Genomic DNA, 21,722 nt, shown 5'->3' with positions numbered 1-21,722 from the left:
ATGATGGCTGTCCAATAAAAACAGAGGTCTTTTAAATGGTGTGTGAACATAGCCTTGGCCTGCACTACCTCTTATATGCACTGAAGTGAGAATTTTTGATAACACAATAAGTTATTTTTTAGTTACCTGTCAATATTGGTGTGATAATTATTTCTTGCTCTTTTATAACCACTGAAAGAAAGACAAATTGTTATATTATTTCATACAACTTGACAAACTTTACTACACAATTGCCATAATATAGATTGATGTATTTTTGCTGCCCTGGTCTATTGTTGACATGGACTTCATAGACGTTACACCATTATTTAAAACAAAAACATGACAATATTAATAAATTCAATTGATAGTGAAAATGTATCAAGCTGTCTTATAATAAGATTCTCTCTGCAGGCTTTAGCAGCCAATCCTAGCTCATTTTTCATTTTACTTGAATAATATGAGAAAAAGAAACTGAGCTGTGATTGGTTGTTATAAACAATAGATAGAATCTTACTGTGGTTATGTTTACACTTCGGGATTTTTCATCCGTCATTCCAGATGGCCATCAAAAGGATGCCTGTCATTTGCTGATGATGGCTGCAAATAATGATCATGATTATTATTTGTGTCCTACTGTACACTAACAAATAGTGGACATCTTTATGACGCACTTCGGGCACAAAATCCCAAAATGTGAACATGAGAAAGCTTAATGAACCTCCCCAACGTATTTTATACTTTGTTACTTTAAAAAATATATATACTTTTACCTTCTGGTTGTGGCACAGTAATTAGCTTTTCCTCTTCTGGCTCCTCTCTTTCAGGCTCTAAAATAATTATACCCAGTTAAAATAGTATTTAACATTTATGTATTTAACGTGTTAAAAATAAACCTATCACTGCAGTTACCCTTAATCATACTACCTAATAACATTTTATATGGGCAAAACAACTTTTGGAAAATATGCATGTTCCAGTGGTGGCCACTCACTCTTCGATACAGTGGTGGAGGTGAGGTGGGAGTCCTTGGTTCTCCAGGGTCCTGCCAATCTGCTGAAGCTACGGGTGGACAGTCAACCAAAAGCCAGGGCCATGGTAGTTTCATTGCCTTACCCTGGGGCCAGTAAAGCTATCAGTACTGCAGGAACACAGAGCCCAGGGCCCCTACAGAGATTTGCAGGGATATTTAAACAGGCATCTACATCCAGTAGACACCTGTGATACATTGTGGCTTGCCCTACTCCACTAGCATTGTTTCACTGAGTCATTTTTCTGCACTCAAATTCCGCCTACAGTTTCTGACCTCAGCTTTGACTCTGATTTTGTACTTCACTCTTGTCTTTGCTTCTGACCTCATCTTGTTTTATGATTTTGTCTTTGGCTGCGACATTGTCCGGCTATTTGTTATCTTAATACATAAAAAAATTTACACGCAGAAAATCTGGTGCTGTTTTTCAAATTTAGTTTTCTTACACTGAATAAGACGATGAATAAATAAAGACATTCATTACGAATGTGATGACACCAAACTTAAAAAATAAGTACTAAAAAACTAAGTACTTTACCATAAACATTACTAGAGTTTTACAGGTGGCCACCTCCTCTAAAGGAAGTTACAATACTACCTGAAATTGGTGGAGGTGGTTTTTCATGTTCAATTTCTATTCTAGCTTCTACAACAGGCACAGTTACTTTCTCTTCTTCCTTTTCATGCTCTGAGGACATAACAACAGGTTACATGAGCGTTTAACTTGATGCTTCTAAGTACATATATCACTTATTAGGCTATGTTCATACCACATAAGTTGTGTATTAATCACTGCTGTTGTTGCCGATGTGCAACAACGGCCATGATTAATACACAACCTATGTGCAGTGAAGTTAGAGGCAATCCCGTCCGGAGCGTATACACATAGATCACTAGCGGCGCTGCAAAAACTGACATGTCAGTTTTGTGCGGCCGCTATTCATTGAATAACCACCCCAGGACACATGTCAGTGCCCACAATGGAGTGCGCGGCTCCGGCCGCATGCTCCATTGTGTGCAGCAGTGAATCTGGATGCGGGCGCATACTGATGCGCCTGCATCTCAATTAATCAGAAATAAAGATTATCCAGCCGGTACTGCAGTACCAGCCGGGATGATGTTCCCTGACATCTCTTACGCCATGTGAACATGGCCTTAAAGTGTAAATGTCATTCCAAACAACTTTGCAGAAATTAATAGTACAAGCGCATATAAGAAACTCTGTAATAGATATTATTGGGCAAAAGAGCTTCCTTCTGTACTCAAAAGCTCTCCTCCCCTCATTTTTTATATGATCATTACTAAGGGATATCCATCTACAGCAGAAAGCAGTGTGAAGACAGGTTAGCCCATTATGGCCTATGGAGGCGGAAAGGTCCGTAGGAGATGAGTGAGCAGGAACAGGGGAAAAGCAGCCTGTGCATTTTGCAGACTTTCTGGCCAAAGATAACACTGGATGTTAGACTGTTCAACAGGGAAGTTTTTAAGGTCTGCTACAGTGATGTAGGATTGCATGAGGTTGTTTTTATTGTCTATATAGTATAAGAGCCAACACAGAGGCTAGTCTGCACCCACAATGCAACTGAGTATAGGAAAAGCAGACAGAAAGATGGAGTTTGCATGATGGTAACCAGGGGGAAAATTGTATATACTAGTGATGCAAAGGTCTGATATAGTCCTGCTCCCACAGAAGGAAAGTAAGGTGAGGAGTCTGGAAAATAGCTTATTGAGTGCAGAAATACTTTTTTTTGCCTAATAAAACCTATTACAGAGTTTCTTAAAATTTCTTGTACTATGTTCCCATAATGTCTTCACGTCTTGACAGTTTTAATGGCCATATTTTTGGGCACAAAAAATACAGTTGTCATAAAAGACAGCTGTAAAATGCCCAAAAGAAGCCATGAAAACAAAGCCTAACTCTGTGTTCAAAGAATGTCTTTTTTTTGGGTACAATTAGTAACGATAATGATGGTTGTAAACAATGATCATGATCATTATTGATGGCCATCATTGTAAAATATTGGTCATTTTTGCACCAAAATGGGAAAGATTTATGCAAATTACGGTCATAATTTGCATGAAATGGCCTGTTTTTTGTGCCAAAATGATGGCCATCCAAAAAAGATGCTGTTGGATTATGGCCTAAAAGGAAACTCCAAACAAAGGCTATGGAGGAGATTTATCAAAGGGTGTAAAATTTAGATTGGTGCAAACTGCCCACAGCAACCAATCACAGCTCAGCTTCCAGCTCTGGTGAAAGGAAAGAGGAGCTGTGATTGGTTGCTGTGGGCAGTTTGCACAAGTCTAAATTTTACACCCTTTGATAAATCTCCCCCTATGTTCCTATTTTACCGCCACATTTTTGGACGCCAGTAATTTATGCCGTATAATACGGATGCATAATGCAAATTATGACAGTAATTTGCATAATGTGCTTGCATTTTGGTGCCAAGATTAAATGGCCAAAAAAAGTGTAGTGGGAACACAGTAATTCATGCTAGTGTTGTTAAACATTTAAAGTGACTCTGTATCCACAATCTGACCCCCCCCCCCCCCCCCCACACACACACACACACACACACACACCACCACCCAAAACCACTTGTACCTTCGGATAGCTGCTTTTAATCCAAGATCTGTCCTGGGGTCCGTTTGGCAGGTGATGCTGTTATTGTCCTAAAAAATACTTTTAAACTTGCAGCCACCTGCCCAAAAGGAGTATCAGTGCCTTAACTTTGCACAACCCCTTCCGTTCCTCCTCCCCACCCTCTTCATCATTAGGAATGCATCTGGAACATTTTGGAACATTCTGGAACATTGCACAGGTGCCTTAACCATCCAGCCCATGTGCCATGCTAACACAGCTGGTGAATAGGAGACAATCTGCCTGGAGCATTCCTAATGATGAAGAGGGTGGGGAGGAGGGACAGAGAGGTTGTGCCAGCCTAAAGCATACACAATTTAGGCCCGGCCGTTAAGCCCAGGGGGTGCCAGTTTAAAAGTTGTTTTTTAGGACAGTAACTGCATCACCTGCCGAACGGACTCCAGGACAGATCTTGCATTAAAAGCAGCTATCCGAAGGTACAAGCGGTTTGGGGGGGGGGGGGAGGGGTCAGATTATGGGTACAAAGTCGCTTTAATACATATCTGTATATGTAAATCTGGGGAGTAAGAGAAGTATCAGTGTAAATTCGACTCACACTATACAGTATATATTGTTCTAGCTTTACTTTTGTATTATCAGACAGTAATCAAAAAATCTATATTTAATATATTTCTGAATATACATGAATGTATGTACCTATTGGTAATGGTAATGGTATAGCAGCTTCCTCTTCTTCTTTCTCTTTTTCTTGTTCTAAAAGGAATACATTATAAGGATATAGTAATGAATATTGGAACTGATGTGTTAAGGGCCTAGGGTTACGGCTTACAAATTTACATAGAGGGGCTCTAGGCATCAATATAATACATGGTGCATTAAAAAAAAATCAAAGTCTTTCCAATTTCATGCTTTCTAGGACTGACTGCTGATACACATGCTGGTACTGATAACAGCACAGCATTATTACCCTGACTGAAAAATCTCTTCATGTCTCATGGGCCAGTTTCATACAAATATAATGCATTTTTGTGTTGTTATTACAGAAACAAGTCTTGCTCTGGCCATGGGTCTAATGACCTGGACAGTGATCAGTTATTGTTACCAGACCTGCAGTTAGGCCATGACTTGTGTCAGTATTTTTTAACCAAAACTAGGAGTGGATTAAAAACACAGTAAGGCTATGTTAACACATTGCTGAAATTGAGTGGATGGCCGCCATGTAATAACAAATAATTTGCGTTATTTAGCGTTATTTAGTGTAGTTTTGAAATAACCACTGTTAATTCCTGTTAAATGGCGGCCATCCACTCAATTTCAGTGGTGTGTGAACAGAGCCTTTCTGTGTTTTTAATCCACTTCTGGTTTTGGTTGAAAAATATCAACCAAAATACTGAGTAAAAATACTGTGTGTGTGTGTGTGTACATAACCTAATTGTGTGACCTCCATATTCTATGATTTCCTGCACCTTCAGAAACTGTTTTTATCACCTGGGTCAATTATGCTATAGAATTACAAATACCGTATTTTCTGGTGTATAAGAAAACCTCACATGTTCCAGTTAAAATATAGAGTTTGGGATAAACTTGCTGTATAAGACTACCGTTCTTCTATACTTTCCGTAGTTAGTTTGCTTGCGTTTATGTGACTTTTGGTCACTTTTTCGTACAATTTTTCTATATTTGGTGTGACCAGAAATGTGCAATTTGCACTTTAGCATATTTTTTGCGCTTTAACCATGCAAGATCAGGAATGCCATAATTGAATAGTTTGGTTGCGATAGATTTTTTTATTTTTTTTTATTTTAATTTTAAAATGGGAAAAGGGGGTGATTTAAACTTTTAATATGGGATTTATTAATTTTTTAACTGTAAGAGCTTACACATTCATTTTACTGATTTCTCAATATTTCATTGCGATATACAAATACTTCAATATTCAATTAGATGATTGCTGGATTGCTGTAAAACCCAGAGCAACCCATCACTGAGCCGAAATCAGCATCATTGCGATGCTGAGGCTGGCTGGGTAAGAAGCAAGGATTTCCCCTCCGCGAGCGCATTAAAGGGGGGCGAGATATGACTTGTTTGTAGCCATTTAACCCCTTGCCTCCGCAGCCTGTTTTGGTTTTAATGCCCAGGGTCTATTTTTCAAATCTGACCTGTCTCTATTTATGTAGTAATAACTCTGCGGTGCTTTTAACTATCACGGTTATTCTGAGATTGTTTTTTCGTAACATATTCCTTTTTATGTTTGTGGTATACTTTTGTTGATACATTGATTCATTTGCGCAAACATTTGAAAAAGTTATGTTTCTTTATATTCAAAATTCTCTTTTCCTAAGAAAGATAGCCATGTTAGTTGGCTAGTTAGGCTAGTTAGCTAGTTAGTTACCCCCATAAATCCCTCCACTGTAAAAAATGCACCCCTAAGATCAAGTATAAGGCTCGATTCACACGTTGTAAGAGTGCGGCTGTATTTGCGGCTGTAATTGTGCGGCGGTATTTTTGGTGGTTCGTGTGTATGCTTGGAAGTATAGGATATGCGGCTGCACAGTGCACACTATGTATGAATCTACGGCCCTATCGTAAACGGACCCGTAAAAAATGAACAAGACCATTGTTTGCGGCTGAATATGCGGCCGTGGATTGACAGGCGGTCCGTACGGAGTACTTCAAAAATAGCCGGCAATGATGCCGAATGCCGATGCCTCTAATAGTTAATATATTAAATTAATCAAACACATTTTCTTTATAATCAAGACACTTTCGTTGATCAATAATTTATTTCTAACGAATCCATCATTTTGCAATTAAATATACTGTTAAAAAAAATAGATATATAAATAAATGTATATTTATCTATATATTTATTTTTTGACAGTATATTGAATTGCACAATGATGGATTCGTTAGAAATAAATTATTGACCAACGAAACTGAATTTATTTCAACGAAAATGTGTTTTTTTAATTAAATATTAATTAGTACAGGAAGCTCTATAAGCCGGTAATTCATATGCCGGCAATAGAGCATTCTGTACTAATCATCACTTAACTTTAATGAAAACATCAAATGTTTCTTCTAATTATGTTATGACAATAGCATTATTAGAAGAAACATTTAGAATTATATGTGCGCTCAGCTGATTGGCTGATCGGCTGAGCGCACATATAATAAGCCGGTCCACAGTACAGTGACTTCATTGTGCTGCGGACCAGCGAAGAGGACGCATCGGGGTGAGTATAGAGCTCTCCCCACCCCCTCCCCAGCACTGCACCCCTCCCAGCAAGGAAGGGGGGTCACTTAACCCCTTCCTTGCTGGGATGGGTGCAGTCTGACATCAGTCTGGCCCCCAGGGGGTTAAGAAGGGTGCAATACATCCTCCCTTAACCCCTTGGGGGCCAGACTGTAAGCAGCGATCTGTAAAGATGCTGCATACTGTAAGGTGCACAACACCGCTCACAATGATGGGTGTTGTGCTCCTGTTTGTGTGTTTTTGTGTGTTTCTCCCTTTTTGTTTTTCAGATATCGGTATCCTGGGGATTACGTCGGATTCCATGGACTCCGTCGATGACCAGCGTTTTTTTAATGTTTTTTTTTAATAAAATGGTCAATGAGGGGTGTGGGGGTGTTTTTATTTGAATAAAAAAATTTGTAAACTTGTGTCTTGTCTTTATTTCTTTACTTTATAGACTTAGTAGTGGAAGCCGTCTAATAGACGGAATCCATTACTAAGTCGGGGCCTAGTGTTAGCCGGTATAAAATGGCTAACACTAACCCCCTATTATTACCCCAGTACCCAATGCCACCAGGGGTACTGGGAAGAGCCGGGTGCCAGTGGTCCTGGAGCGTCAAAATTGGCGCTCCTGGACCGGGCGGCAGCAGGCTGGTAAGATTTAGGCTGGGGAGGGCCTAAACCAATGGCTCTTCCCACCCTGGTGTTACCAGGCTGCTGTCGTTTGGTTTTTAACCCGGCTGGTTATAAAAATAGGGGGGACCCTATGCGTTTTTTTTTATTATTTATTTATTTAAAAAAAAAAAATGCATAGGGTCCCCCCTATTTTTATAACCAGCCGGGTTAAAAACCAAACGACAGCAGCCTGGTAACACCAGGGTGGGAAGAGCCATTGGTTTAGGCCCTCCCCAGCCTAAATCTTACCAGCCTGCTGCCGCCCGGTCCAGGAGCGCCAATTTTGACGCTCCAGGACCACTGGCACCCGGCTCTTCCCAGTACCCCTGGTGGCATTGGGTACTGGGGTAATAATAGGGGGTTAGTGTTAGCCATTTTATACCGGCTAACACTAGGCCCCGACTTAGTAATGGATTCCATCTATTAGATGGCTTCCACTACTAAGTCTATAAAGTAAAGAAATAAAGACAAGACACAAGTTTATAAATTTTTTTATTCAAATAAAAACACCCCCACACCCCTCATTGACCATTTTATTAAAAAAAACATTAAAAAAACGCTGGTCATCGACGTAGTCCATGGAATCCGACGTAATCCCCAGGATACCGATATCTGAAAAACAAAAAGGGAGAAACACACAAAAACACACAAACAGGAGCACAACACCCATCATTGTGAGCGGTGTTGTGCACCTTACAGTATGCAGCATCTTTACAGATCGCTGCTTACAGTCTGGCCCCCAAGGGGTTAAGGGAGGATGTATTGCATCCCCCTTAACCCCCTGGGGGCCAGACTGATGTCAGACTGCACCCATCCCAGCAAGGAAGGGGTTAAGTGACCCCCCTTCCTTGCTGGGAGGGGTGCAGTGCTGGGGAGGGGGTGGGGAGAGCTCTATACTCACCCCGATGCGTCCTCTTCGCTGGTCCGCAGCACAATGAAGTCACTGTACTGCGGACCGGCTTATTATATGTGCGCTCAGCCGATCAGCCAATCAGCTGAGCGCACATATAATTCTAAATGTTTCTTCTAATAATGCTATTGTCATAACATAATTAGAAGAAACATTTGATGTTTTCATTAAAGTTAAGTGATGATTAGTACAGAATGCTCTATTGCCGGCATATGAATTACCGGCTTATAGAGCTTCCTGTACTAATTAATATTTAATTAAGAAAACACATTTTCGTTTAAATAAATTCAGTTTCGTTGGTCAATAATTTAATTCTAACGAATCCATCATTGTGCAATTAAATATACTGTCAAAAAATAAATATATATATAAATATACATTTATTTATATATATATTTATTTTAACAGTATATTTAATTGCAAAATGATGGAATCGTTTACATTTAATTATTGAACAATAAAAGGGACTTTATTAGACAGAAAATGTGTTTTATTAATTCAATATATTAACCATGAGAGACATCGGCTATAGTGCAGAGGATCGCAAACCCCGGTAATAGCGATTCATGTAAACTGTGTTCCCTGCTTTCCCAGATGCATCCAGAGGTGTTTGCATCACTTTCTTAACATTTTATTTGTTATTTTTAGTTGAACCAGATTTCCAAGTAAATGACCGTATGTTTTGAGCCGCATGTCTATTTTTTCCCACGGCCGGAGTTTCACCCGCACATTTACAGCCGCATAAAAAATACAGCCGCACAGTTACAGCGTGTGAATCCAGCCTAAAGGGGGATAGGGAATGTGTATATTTATTTATTTATATTTATTTATTTAACTTATTTATTTAATTAGGCTACGCTCACACAGTGCAAAAGGGGCAGATTACGCGAGTAAATATTTCCGCCTGAAATCAACTGACGCTGAAATCCGAGCAGAATATAAGCAGAATGCAAGCAGAATCCCTGCGTATTCAGCTAGGAAAGTGTTCAGCTCGTAATCAGCTCTTGACAAATTCAGCGCGGAATACTCAAGGAATCCGCATGCATTCAGCGCTGAAATTCAGCGAGTATTTGGCGAGTAAACTAGACTATACCAGAATATATACTAGAATCCTCCTCCCCCCTTTTTTCCCCATTTCTGTGCTGATTCAGCGCGTAATTTCCGCTTGTATTACGCTTGTATTCTGCGCTGAATACGCTCGCATTCCGCGCTGAAACAGAAAATTAGAGCCCCATTGGTTTGTATAGGCTTCCGCTAGCGGAAGAATGAACATGTTCATTCTTCTGGCGGAAAGCGGATTAGTTCAGTGCGGAAATTCCACTGTGTGAACTGCAGAGCAGAATCTCCATTCAACACAATGGAAATTAGCTCTGCACCTATTTTAACGGCTGAAATTTCAGCGCTGATTCAGCGCAGAAATTCAGCTGCTTTTGCGCTGTGTGAACGAGCCCTTATTTGTGCGTGTGTGCTTTTTAACTAACTTTTATGATCTGTGCTGTAATGTATTATAAAGTGAATGATCTGTCATATGCCCCATAGACACTGCTGTCACACGGACCGCGGCGCTTATGGGGTTATCTGCCTGCGCACGTTAACTGCGCACGGCTTCTCTCCAGGCAGGGGCAGCAGGAGCAGAGTAGGGACAGAGGGTGGAGGCAGGAAAATCATGATGTTTCAGGAACAACATGTTGCAGGAACTACCTGCTTTACATGACGTTCCTGAAACGTCATTTTGCAGCAAGGGATTAAATGCAGGTGCTAGCTTTGACAGCAGCATCTGAATGGCTAATTAGCCAGGTGCAGCAAATCACTAATGCTTATGGTCTCTGGCTGCTGATAGTAGCTTGGAGTCACGTGCTGCTATCATGCAGACGCAGCAAAGGCAGGTAAGCGGCCTCAGACATTCTTGAGCTCCCTACATCATATGCGGCGACGATATCCGACATATAAGACGATACCGGACTTTCAGGGTTATCTTATAGATTAGAAAATATGGTACATAATTGACAAGAGGAAAATATTGATAAAGCATTTAAATTAGTAAGACATACAAAATATAATTATAATGTGCCTAATTTAAACCCTTAGGGACCAAGCCTGTTTGGGCCTTAATGACCAGGCTCATTTTTCAAAATCTGACCTGTCTCACTTTATGCGCTTATAGCTCAGTGATACTTTAACCTATGCTAGCGATTCTGAGATTGTTTTTTTCGTAACATATGGTACTTTAAGTTAGTGGCAAAATTTGGTCACTGTCTTGTGAGTTTTTTGTGAAAAAAATCAAAATACAGTATAATCTTTGCTTTAAAAAAAAAAAGGCACATGACAAAAATTAGTTAGTAAGTCACATTATCAATATGACCTCTTTATTTTGGCTTCATTTCGTAAACATATTCTTACTTTTTTAGGGTGTTACGGGGCTTAGAAATGTATCAGCAAATTATCAAATTTTCATGAAATTTCCCAAACTGATTTTTTTAGGGACCAGTTGATTTAGGAGGCTTATATATTGCAAACCCCCATAAGTGACCCCATTTTGAAAACTAGACACCTTAAAGAATTAATCTAGGGGTATAATGAGCATTTTAACCCTACAGTGGCTGGAGGAAAGTATTCACAATTAGGCCAGAAAAAAATGGAAAATATAAATTTTCCAATAATATATTTGTTAAGATTAAAGTATCTAATTTTCATAATAAACATGAGAGAAAATGCAACGCAAATTTTGTAACACAGGTTCTCCTGAGTACAATGGTTCCCCATATGTGGGCGTAAACCGCTGTATGGGCACACAGCAGGCCTCAGAAGGCCTCAGAAGGAATGCCTATTAGCATTTCCAGTTCAGATTTTGCTGAAGAAATTTCTGAGCGCCAGGTGAGTTTGCAGTGCCCCTGTAGTGTCAGCAGAATAACCCCCCTCCAAAAGTCACCCCATTTAGGAAATTGCACCCCTCAAAGAATACATCTTGGGGTGTGGTGACCATTTTGACCCCACAGGTATTAGAGGAAAGTATTCAAAAGAAGACAGTAAAAATGAAAAAATATAATTTTTCCAATAACATGTTTGTTTAGTTTGAAATTTCTTAATTTCACGAGGAACAGGGGAGAAAACTCACCCCAATATATGTAACGCAGGTTCTCCTGAGTAGAACAGTACCCAATACATGGGTATAAATTACTGTGTGGGCACACAGCGGGCCTCGGAATGAAGGGAGCGCCAATTAGCATTTTCAGTGCATGATTTTTCTAAAGAAGTTTCTGAGTGCCAGGTGCGTTTGCAGAGCCCCTGTAGTGTCAGCAGAATAGAACCCCCCCAAAAGTCACCCCATTTTGGAAAGTGCACCCCTCAAAGAATTCATCTTGAGGTTTGGTGACCATTTTGACCCCACAGGTATTAGAGGAAAGTATTCAAAAGAAGACAGTAAAAATGAAAAAATATAATTTTTCCAATAACATGTTTGTTTAGTTTGAAATTTCTCAATTTCACGAGGAACAGGGGAGAAAATTAAACCCAATATATGTAACGCAGGTACTCCTGAGTAGAATGGTACCCCATATGTGGGCATAAACCACTGTGTGGGCACACAGCGGGCCTCAGAAGGAAGGAAGCGCCAATTAGCATTTTCAGTGCATGATTTTTCTGAAGAAGTTTCTGAGCGCCAGGTGCGTTTGCAGTGCCCCTGTAATGTCTACAGAATAGAACCCCCCTCAAAATTAACCCCATTTTGGAAGGTACACCCCCCATGGAATTCATCTTGGGGTGTCGAGCATTTTGACCCCACAGGTATTGGAGGAAAGTATTCAAAACTAGACCGTAAAAATGAAAAAAAAAAAAAATTTCCAATAACATGTTTGTTTAGTTTGAAATTTCTCAATTTCACTAGGAACAGGGGAGAAAAAGCACCATAAAATTTGTAACGGAGGTTCTCCAGAGTACAAGGGTAGCTCATATGTGGGCATAAACCACTGTATGGGCACACAGCAGGGCTCAGAAGAGAAGGAGTGTCATTTTAGTTACAGGCAATATGTGGGTGTTTACTGGTTATATGGGGTGGTAATGGACAATCTTGGGATGTTTTCTGGCTATCTGAAGTGGCAACAGGCAATCTGGTGGGGTTATGGGCAATCTGGGGTGGTTACGAGCAGTCTGTGCCAATCTGGGGTGGTTACGGTCAATCTTGGGTGGTCACGGTCAATCTGGGGTGGTTACGGGCAACCTGGGGGTGTTTACTGGCTGTATGGGGTTGTTATGGGCAATCTTGGGGTGTTTACTGGCTATATGGGCTGGTTATGGGCAATCTTGGGGTGTTTACTGGCTATCTAGAGATGGTTACTGGCTATCTGAGGTGGTGATGGGCAATCTGGGGGTGTTCACTGGCTATCTGGGGTGGTGATGGGCAATCTGGTGGTGTTCACTGACTATCTGGGGTTGCAACGGGCAATCTGGGGTGGTGACGGAAAATATGGGGTGGTGACGGGCAGTCTGGGGTGGTTGCGAGCAACCTGGGGTGGTTGCGAGCAATCTGGGGTGATTACAGGCAATTTGGGGTAGTTACAGGCAGTCTGTGGCAATCTGGGGTTGTTACGGGCAATCTGTGGTGGTTACGGGCTGTCTGGAATGGTTATGGGCTATCTGGGGGGGATACGGGCAATCTAAGGAGATTACGGGCGATCTGGGGAGATTACGGGCAATCTGGGGTAGTGACAGGCAATCTTGGGTGGTGACGGGCAATCTGGGGTGGTGACGGGCAATCTGGGGTGGTTATGGGCAGATTACAGGCAATCTAGGGTGGTGACGGGCAATCTGGGGAGATTACAGGCAATCTAGGGTGGTTACAGGCAATCTGGGTTGGGTACGGGCAATCTGGGGTGGTGACGGGCAATCTGGGGTGGTTACAGGTAATCTGGGGTGGTTACAGGTAATCTGGGGTGGTTACAAGTAATCCAGGGTGGTTACGGGTAATCCAGGGCACTTGACTTTGGTGACAGGCGTAAAAAAGTGCCGGCACCATTTGGAACAAGCGATCAGTGGTATATAGTATATAGCGCTGATCACTTGTACTGGGACCACACCGGGTGGTCACCGATCATTGCCCCATGCTTTCTGCCACCTCCGGTGTGGAAAGAGTGAAGCTTTGATCATTTTTAGAAATCTATCACTGTGAACAGAGTCTGTTCACAGTTATGGCGGCGGCCATCTTGGATCAGATGGCCGCCCATGGAGGGGAGGGTCAGTGGCCAGGTCACTAGGGTTAATTCTGGGGACAGGGGGGGGGACATGTTCTCATCTCCTCTCTCTGTGGATTCACGGTGAGAAGAGATTAAATCGTTCAGCTGCGCTGGCAATGTCTGTTACCGGTGGGCGCCGTTATACTGATAATACCGGCGATCGCCGGTGAGGGGACTTGCCGGTACTGACCCCACACTCTGCCCCAACCCCTTTAGCTACCTCTGGTAGCTGAGAGGAGGGGGCTGCGGGTATTACCGGTGCCGCTGCACTATTCTGCGCCATCGCCATAAAGAGCTGATTGCAGCAGAATAGAGCCCATTAGTGATTACCGTAAAAATCCGTATCGGCGGTCACTAATAACATAATACATGTATTCTCTGGGTCACTACGGTTACGGCGATACCACATTTGTGTAGGTTTTTTTTAACTATTATCACTTTGGCGCAATAGAAACTATCTTCCTAGCAAAAACCCACAAAAACTGTTGCCACATTGAAAGATCCATAGCGTTCTCATCTTTTGCGCGACAGAGCTGGTTTTGGGCTTATTTTTTGTGGGAAGATCTGTAGTTTCTATTGATATCAAGTTTTATATGTATATGACTTTTTGATCTCTTTTATGACATATTTTCTAAAGTGGATTGATAAAATACAGCTATTCTGGTACTGTTTTTTTATTTATTTATTTATTTATACACAGCGTGTATTGTGTGATATAATTATTGATAAAGTTTTATAGATTGGGTCAATACGGACGTAACGATACCAAATATGTATAGGATTTGTGTTTTTGATCACTTATATGTCATGTTTTATTGGGTATAGGGAATGTAATGCATCTTTATTATTGGGGGGGCTGGAGGGGCTGTGTTGTGTTTGGTGCACATTTTTTTTTTTCACTTTTTTTTTCTTTTACACTAGTGTACATTACTGTACACTAGTGTAAAATACTTAGATCACTGATACAATACATTGCAGTACCTGATGTACTGCAGTGTATTGTATCATGCCTCATGCTGATAAGCAATAGCCACAGCCACCCCTGTCAGCATGAGGCATCTCCATGGTGACCCCGGGGACCTTCATTAGGGATCCACGGGGACCCGTTAGATGCCGCTATCATGGTTTGACAGCGGCATTTAACGGGTTAAACTGCCTGGAATGGAGAATCCTCCGATCCGGGCAGTTACAGGGGGGTGTCAGCGGTCACACTGACCGCTGATCACCCGTCCTGCAGCCGCCGCCGGGCGGTAATTTATTCCGATGCGCCCGCCGTTAAAAGGCGTACGCATCGGAATAAAGCCCATTAGTGGCCGCTGTGAAAAGGCAGCATGGAGGTCACTAAGGGGTTTAATGATTCTCTAAGGCTATGTTCCCACAATCTTTTTCCCTATCTATTTATGAAAAGAAAAAAATAATATCCGTCATTTTGCTTCTTGGCCACCTGTCAGGGCAGTGACAGCTGTTGGTACATTATTCTAGATAAGGTGGACCAATTGCCCGTTGGGTGTGTCTTTAATTAAAAAGTCTAATTAATTTAATAGTAAAAACAGTAAAAGGACTGTGTGTGAACAACTAAAAAATAACATCCGATGCTTGCAAAAGACGTCCGAAAATAATTCTCATGATCATTATTTTGACGTCCCTGCAAAGTCCGTTATTTAATACACTGTGTGCATTATACGTCCGTCATTCCTTTGACTTCAATGCATTACATTTCTTTTTAAATAGAAAAAGCGGGCGCTTTTGGGCTATGTTCACACAACATTTTTTCTCGTTTAAAATAATGCCTGTCAATTTGAGTTTAAAATGACGTCAGTCATTTCAATGTTTGGCTGCCTGTCAGTGAAATGATCGCTGTTAGTAGATTATTCTAGGGGGTTTAGGTGAACTGATTGGCCGTTGGATAATGTCTGTCATTGAAAAGTCCACAAAATTTAATAGTAAAAATAGTGAAAGGATGATGAAAAGAGAAAAACTGTGTGTGCACAACTAAAAAAATAATGTCCGCAGTTTGCAATAGATGCCGAAAATAATTGACATGATCATTATTTTGATGTCCGCGCAGACAACGTCCGTCTTTTCATACACTGTATGCATTGGACGCCTGTCATTCCATTGACTTCAATGCAATTTATTGAAGTCAATGAAATCACGGCAATAACTAACGTTTTTTTAAATAGAAAAAGTGGACGCCTTTTCTCTTTTTTTTGATATTGTGTGAAGATACTCTTTCTCTTTTTTGAACATAGAGTGAACATGGCCTAAAGTGGCACTGTTGCAATTTTTTTTTTTTAAAAAGTTTCCTATGTTTAAATCAACATTTTATATATGGCCATTAGTTGTCTCCCTTCCTGTCAAACTGTGGCCCATGCCGCTATTTGGTCTTTTCGCTGTTCCAAAAAGGGACCAAACACAGGAAGTCCCAGTCCTTTGCATGCTCACAGCCATTAAATACTGATTGCATGAAGCGAGGAAAGCCTTCACTGTGCAGGTATACCGCTGCTACTTGTCCACATTAAGTAGCAGAGAATCCTCTATGGTCAATTTTTTATTGCTTCACACATCTCATTTTAAAAGCTATGTTCACCTTAAAAAAATTTTGAATCAGAAACAAGGCAACTAAAATGAAAAATTCAACAGCAAGGTTTTGGCTAAACATGTTATAATTATGCAATTTTCTCTTTGCAATTAACATCAGCTCCCAACTTGCACTTGGTAAGTTACCACAGATAGGCTATGTTCACACAATGACATAAATAGAGAAAAAAATGCCCGCTTTTGCTATTAAAAAAAAACGTCCGTTATTGCCACGATTTAATTGACTTCAATTCAGTTAGTAATCCAAACTAGAATAATGTACCAACAGCCGTCATTGCACTAAAAGAAGGCCAGACAGCTAAATAAGGTCTGATATTTTAGACTGAAAATGACAAACATCATTTTAAACGGAGCTCAAAAACGTTGTGTGAACATAACGATACATAGATAGATAGATAGATAGATAGATAGATAGATCACATAGGAGCTGTACAAAGAAAGTGAAAAGTGAAATTTCTAATCAACTCAAAGCAGTGTTGTTCTTTTTTTTTCCATTCAAGCTTCATTGGAACAATAAAAATACTATTTATACAAAATGCACTTCAGTTTATTATTTTATATAGTATTTTATATTTTCAGACATTAGAGATTAATAGTACTATTTTCTGTTTCATAAGCAATTAGTTCATATTGTTAGTTTTTATAGTACCTGATGGTGATGGTATCATCACTTTAAGTTCTTCCTCTTCAGGTTCTGAAATAATAGTTTTACATTTTTTATCAAAATCGCAATGAAAACGATAAACAAAAACAAATAAAAGGACATGCAGAAAATGTCTAAAGTATATATAAAAATATTAAAAAACAAAAGAAGTATGAAAAGAATGTATAACTTTCTCACTCTATAAAATACATTCGATGTAGTAATTTGCTTCGTTAAGGCAAAACTATGAGAAGAAATCTGAGTTCAAATTGCACTGTAAAGGGATCCTTGTACACATCGTCGGAGCCCTGCAGAATCTGTAAGCACCATACAAATAAATATTATTATAACTGTATTTTCCGGTGTATAAGACGACTTTTTAACCCCGTAAAATCTTCTTAAAAGTCGGGGGTCATCTTATACGCTGGGTATGGTCACCCCATGCGGTGAGGGAGCTAAAAAATGGCCACATCCGCACCGTATGGGGTGACGACTATAAAAAAAAACATTCTACTCACCTGTGACCTGTTCCTGGCAGCCGTGCATCTTCAGCCCCTTTCCCAGCGCAGGAAGTGTGATGCAAACTGCCTGCGCCGGAGGTCCCTGGAGCTCTCCTGGGCAGCCCAGCCTCTCATCGGAAAAGCTTGGAGACGCTCAGCTACCGGGACAGCTTCGGGAGAATGGCAGAGGTGCCAGAAGTTCCAGAATCATCTGTCATTCTCCCAAAGTTCTCCCGGCAGCCAAGTGTCTCCGACCTCCTCCAATGAGATGCTCCGCTGCCCAAGAGAGCTTCGGGGACCTCCGCCGGGTACGGGACAGGAGACATGCGGGTCACAGGTGAGTTTATTGTTGTTTCTTTTCTTTTTTTGTTTAGCTGCAGTTAACCCCGGCCTGACCGCAGCAGGGCTCAAGCTAGTAAATCCTGCTGTGGTCAGGCAGGGGTTAACATTTTCCGGCATATAAGGCGAACCCCTGAAATTGTTATTGAAAGTCAAGGGTCGTCTTACACGCTGTAAATTTCAAGATAATCCAAGATAATCCAAGAAATCCAAGATAAACTTTAAAATCAAAACATAAATAAGAATTAAAGTACAATACAAACCAACATAGCCTAGACATGAAATTGTAGCGTGTTTTGCAAAGTGACTACTTAAAGTTAATCTGTAGGCTACCATGGACCCCCAACCACTGGTACCATTGTGTTGCTGTGTGTCCTAAGGTCCAAATTGTTTCTGGTGCCTACGCTGCAGACCTAGGGCGCGAGGGCTCTAAGCTCTGCCTCAATGACACCGCTCCTTCAGATTGAAAGATCTTTTTTATGGAATGAACAGTGGTTTTGAGGGTGTTGCGGTAGCCTATAGATTGACTAAAAGTAGAGAATTGAGTATTTAAGGGACAAAATAAATATAAAAAAAAATATACAAGAAATAGTAAAAAAGTTACACTGTAGTCACGTGAGACTCAAAAAAAACCATTAAAATATGTACCAGTGGTAACTTGGTTTAAGAATAACTTGGATTGAGAACGCTTTGCAAAAAGGGTTCAAAGTTTTTCAAAATTATAACTTGGTTTAGGAGCATTGCTTTGGTTTAAGAGCACCCTTTACTGGGTGGGAGGGGGAAGGAGGGAGATTCATGGTCTGCATAGCGCAGTCTACAGCACTGTACTCCGACCCAGGAAGTCTCCTTCACCTTCCAAATCATAGTAGATCCCCTTTAGGCTGGGGCTTGCATCAGGAGGCAGGACTATGGAGGTAATCTCTCCATAGCAGTAACCCCTCTCTCCCCAGAGAGTGCTGCTAAACTGTGCCCACATATGTCCTGCTCATTCCTTCATGCTCCCTGCAGTCAGCCCTTGTGTCCCCATCCTCTCCATTCCTGCTATAATGTGCCTGCACTTACACTCAGCTATACACACTGCTACTATACAGTGCCTGTACTCCCACTTTGCTTTACACACTGCTGCTATAGTGTGCCTGCACTTACTCTCAGTTATACGCACTGCTGTATAGAAAAGTTTCTGTCACTGTCCTCCTGCACAGCTCTGTGATTCTCCCTTCCTGTTAGGTCCATGCTGAACACACACCGCTCCCCCACTGCTGTCATGTGACCACACAGTCCTCTGACATCAGTCCTGCTGCTCTATTCTTGCCTGTGGTCCAAAAATACTGCATTATGGGGATCTGCAGTTCCATCCTGTATTTACAAACTGCGGCTGTATTTTCAGGTTAATGCTCTTACTGTACATTATACTCCACATGCTGATGGCTATACTGTACAGTAACTTATAATATCACATATTCAGCTGTTCCTAAATGTTTGTTTCTTTTGTTTACATGGTATTCAGAATAAAAAAAAAAAATCATTTTTGGGGGAGTGTGGAACCAATTGTCATCATTTCAATTTCTTATGGGAATTTTTTTTTTGCTTTAAGAGTGATTTTTATTACAAGCATGGTCCCAGAACAAATTATGTTTGTAATCCAAGGCACCAAGGTAATCCAATCCAATCGTAACCAATCCAATGTAGTTTGTTGACTAGACTAGAGCAGGTCTCACATACATCATGCATCTTAGAGAAGACTAAGAGGCTATCTTCACACAAAGTTTATTTCCTCTCAGTTTTAGGCCATGTGCACACTGTGTATAACACCGGCCGTTCTGTGACCCGGACTGATCACAGAACGGCTGGTGTTACTGAAGTTCATCCTGGCCAGTACTGCAGTACCGGCCAGATAATTTTCATTTCTGCTGAATTCAGATGTGGGCGCAGTTGGAGCTGCATGCTCCATTGCGTGAACTGACATGTCTGTGCAGGCGCTAAAAACTGACCTGTCAGTTTTTCTTGCGGCCGGATTGATTCCCGGACAGAGCGTATACTATGTGTATACGCTCCAGCCGGAATTCCATTCATTACAATAGAATGTGTGTTTTGTATAAATCACGGCCGTAGTTGCAAAAAACTACAACAACTGACGTGATTTATACAAAACATACGTTGTGTGAACATGGCCTAAGGCTGCAAACACACAGGGTGGATCTGCAGCTGATTTTTTTCTGCAAATTTACAGCAAAATCCCCTGGACTGTAATGTCCATGGGAAGACATACTGCCCGTAGGGGCAGCATGCTGATTGGCTGAGCGGGATGTCCAGCCGAGAACCCTCGAAGCAAGCCGGATCATGGAGCATGTATATGGTCCGTCAGGCAGGGGGTTAACGGGCCGATCTCCTGACATACTCGCAGCGGGATGGACATCCCATATGTTTTCCCATAGACATTACAGGTCAGCGGATTTTGCTGCCAATTCGCAGCCAGAAATCCACTACAGATCCTCCCTGTGTGTTTGCAGCCTCAGGCTATGTTCACACTGTGTATATGTCTGGCCGCATATTTTCGCGGCTGGACATATACGCGGCAAACTCCGTCCGGAGATTTACGCTACTTGCGGCCGGCTACGTACGGACCGCGAACATACGCCCGTAGTCTACTTACGCTTCCCGAGCGCCCTACGTAGCAATCTGACAGCGGTCTTTTACTTGGAAAGCTTCGCCTAGCCCTGGACACCCCACAGAACCTTTTGGATCGGCACAAAAAGCTGCAAAAATGAAGAAATCACCACTACGTACGGGACCGCATGTAACGCTACAGGCGTAAGTTACGGCATTTTCGTCCACAAACAATGGTCTGGTTCATTTTTACGGCGCCGCGTACGATCCGGGCATAAGTTCGTACGTAGTGTGAACTGTGCAGCCGTACATCGTATACTTTCCATTGTTCGCAAACTACGTAAGTCTCCGGCCGCTTATTCATGGAACGCGCTAGGGCCGGAAACTTACATAGTGTGAACATAGCCTAAAGGTTAAAATGAGAGATGTCATTTTCGATGTTTGGCTGCCCATCAGTGCAGTGATGGCTGTTGGTACATCATTCTAGTTTAGGTGGACTGATTGGACTTCAGGTGTGTCTTTAATGAAAAAGTTCATAGTAAAAATGGTAAACTGACAGTGAATAAAGACAAACTGTGTGTCAACAACTATAAAATAACGTCTGCTATTTGCAATAGACATCCGAAAATGATTGTCATGACCAATTTTTTGTAGTCCAAGATTACATTATTTAATACAATGTGTGCATTAGATGTCAGCCATCCCATTCATTTCAAAGTACATCAATAAAGTCGCATTGCGGCAATAACGGGCATCTTTTTATGACGTAGAGTGAACATAGCCATACAGTGATCATTGCTATTGTAATTTCTCATAATGGGTTGTAGCGAATAATCTTTATTCCGCACATTAGGGCAGATTCATCAACACTTTCTAATAATTACACACTGTAAAAATGCATCATAGATATTACAGTGGCTTATTCTGTTTGATAAATTTGGTGAAACTAAATACTGTCTAGTCTTTGTTTAGACAACCTATTTGCTGAACTCTTTGCTAAAAAAAATTGCAACTCCAAGCTTGGCCCCTATTTCCCAACAAGCCATGATGTTTTCTGTCCTGAGTAGCAGCAAATCCCCATAGATAACCTCTCCTGCTCTGGACAGTTCCTGACTCGGCCAGAGATGTCAGCAGAGAGCACTGTTTCTGAATGTAAAAAAACAACACTTCCTGCAGGATATATAGTAGCTTATACTGTAAGTATGGGAAGACTTGAGCTATTTAAATAGAAGTAAATTACAAATCTATATAACTTTCTGAAACCAGTTGATTTGAAAGATTTTTTTTTCCCTGGACAACCCCTTTAATAAGACATGCTCCTATGTCAGACAAGGTGCAAAAGGTGTCCATAAACACCTAAATACATTTAA

The 21,722-nt window shown here is 41.2% G+C and overlaps 1 protein-coding gene across 1 annotated transcript in view; it reads right to left on the bottom strand.

Moving 5' to 3' along the window:
• Positions 1 to 21,722, bottom strand: part of LOC138795198 (titin homolog) — a 207,060-nt gene that overhangs the window by 157,502 nt on the left and 27,836 nt on the right. The window contains exons 8-12 of the mRNA XM_069974193.1: positions 16,913 to 16,957; positions 4,311 to 4,367; positions 1,608 to 1,697; positions 753 to 809; positions 127 to 171 (exon numbers count right to left, since the gene is read on the bottom strand). Coding sequence (XP_069830294.1) covers positions 127 to 171; positions 753 to 809; positions 1,608 to 1,697; positions 4,311 to 4,367; positions 16,913 to 16,957 — 294 coding nt within the window. The remainder of the gene's footprint in view (positions 1 to 126; positions 172 to 752; positions 810 to 1,607; positions 1,698 to 4,310; positions 4,368 to 16,912; positions 16,958 to 21,722) is intronic.

This window comes from Dendropsophus ebraccatus, chromosome 6 (genome assembly GCF_027789765.1).
Source record: "Dendropsophus ebraccatus isolate aDenEbr1 chromosome 6, aDenEbr1.pat, whole genome shotgun sequence".
Classification (NCBI taxonomy): Eukaryota; Metazoa; Chordata; class Amphibia; order Anura; family Hylidae; genus Dendropsophus; species Dendropsophus ebraccatus.
This window is presented reverse-complemented; position numbering and strand designations above follow the sequence as displayed.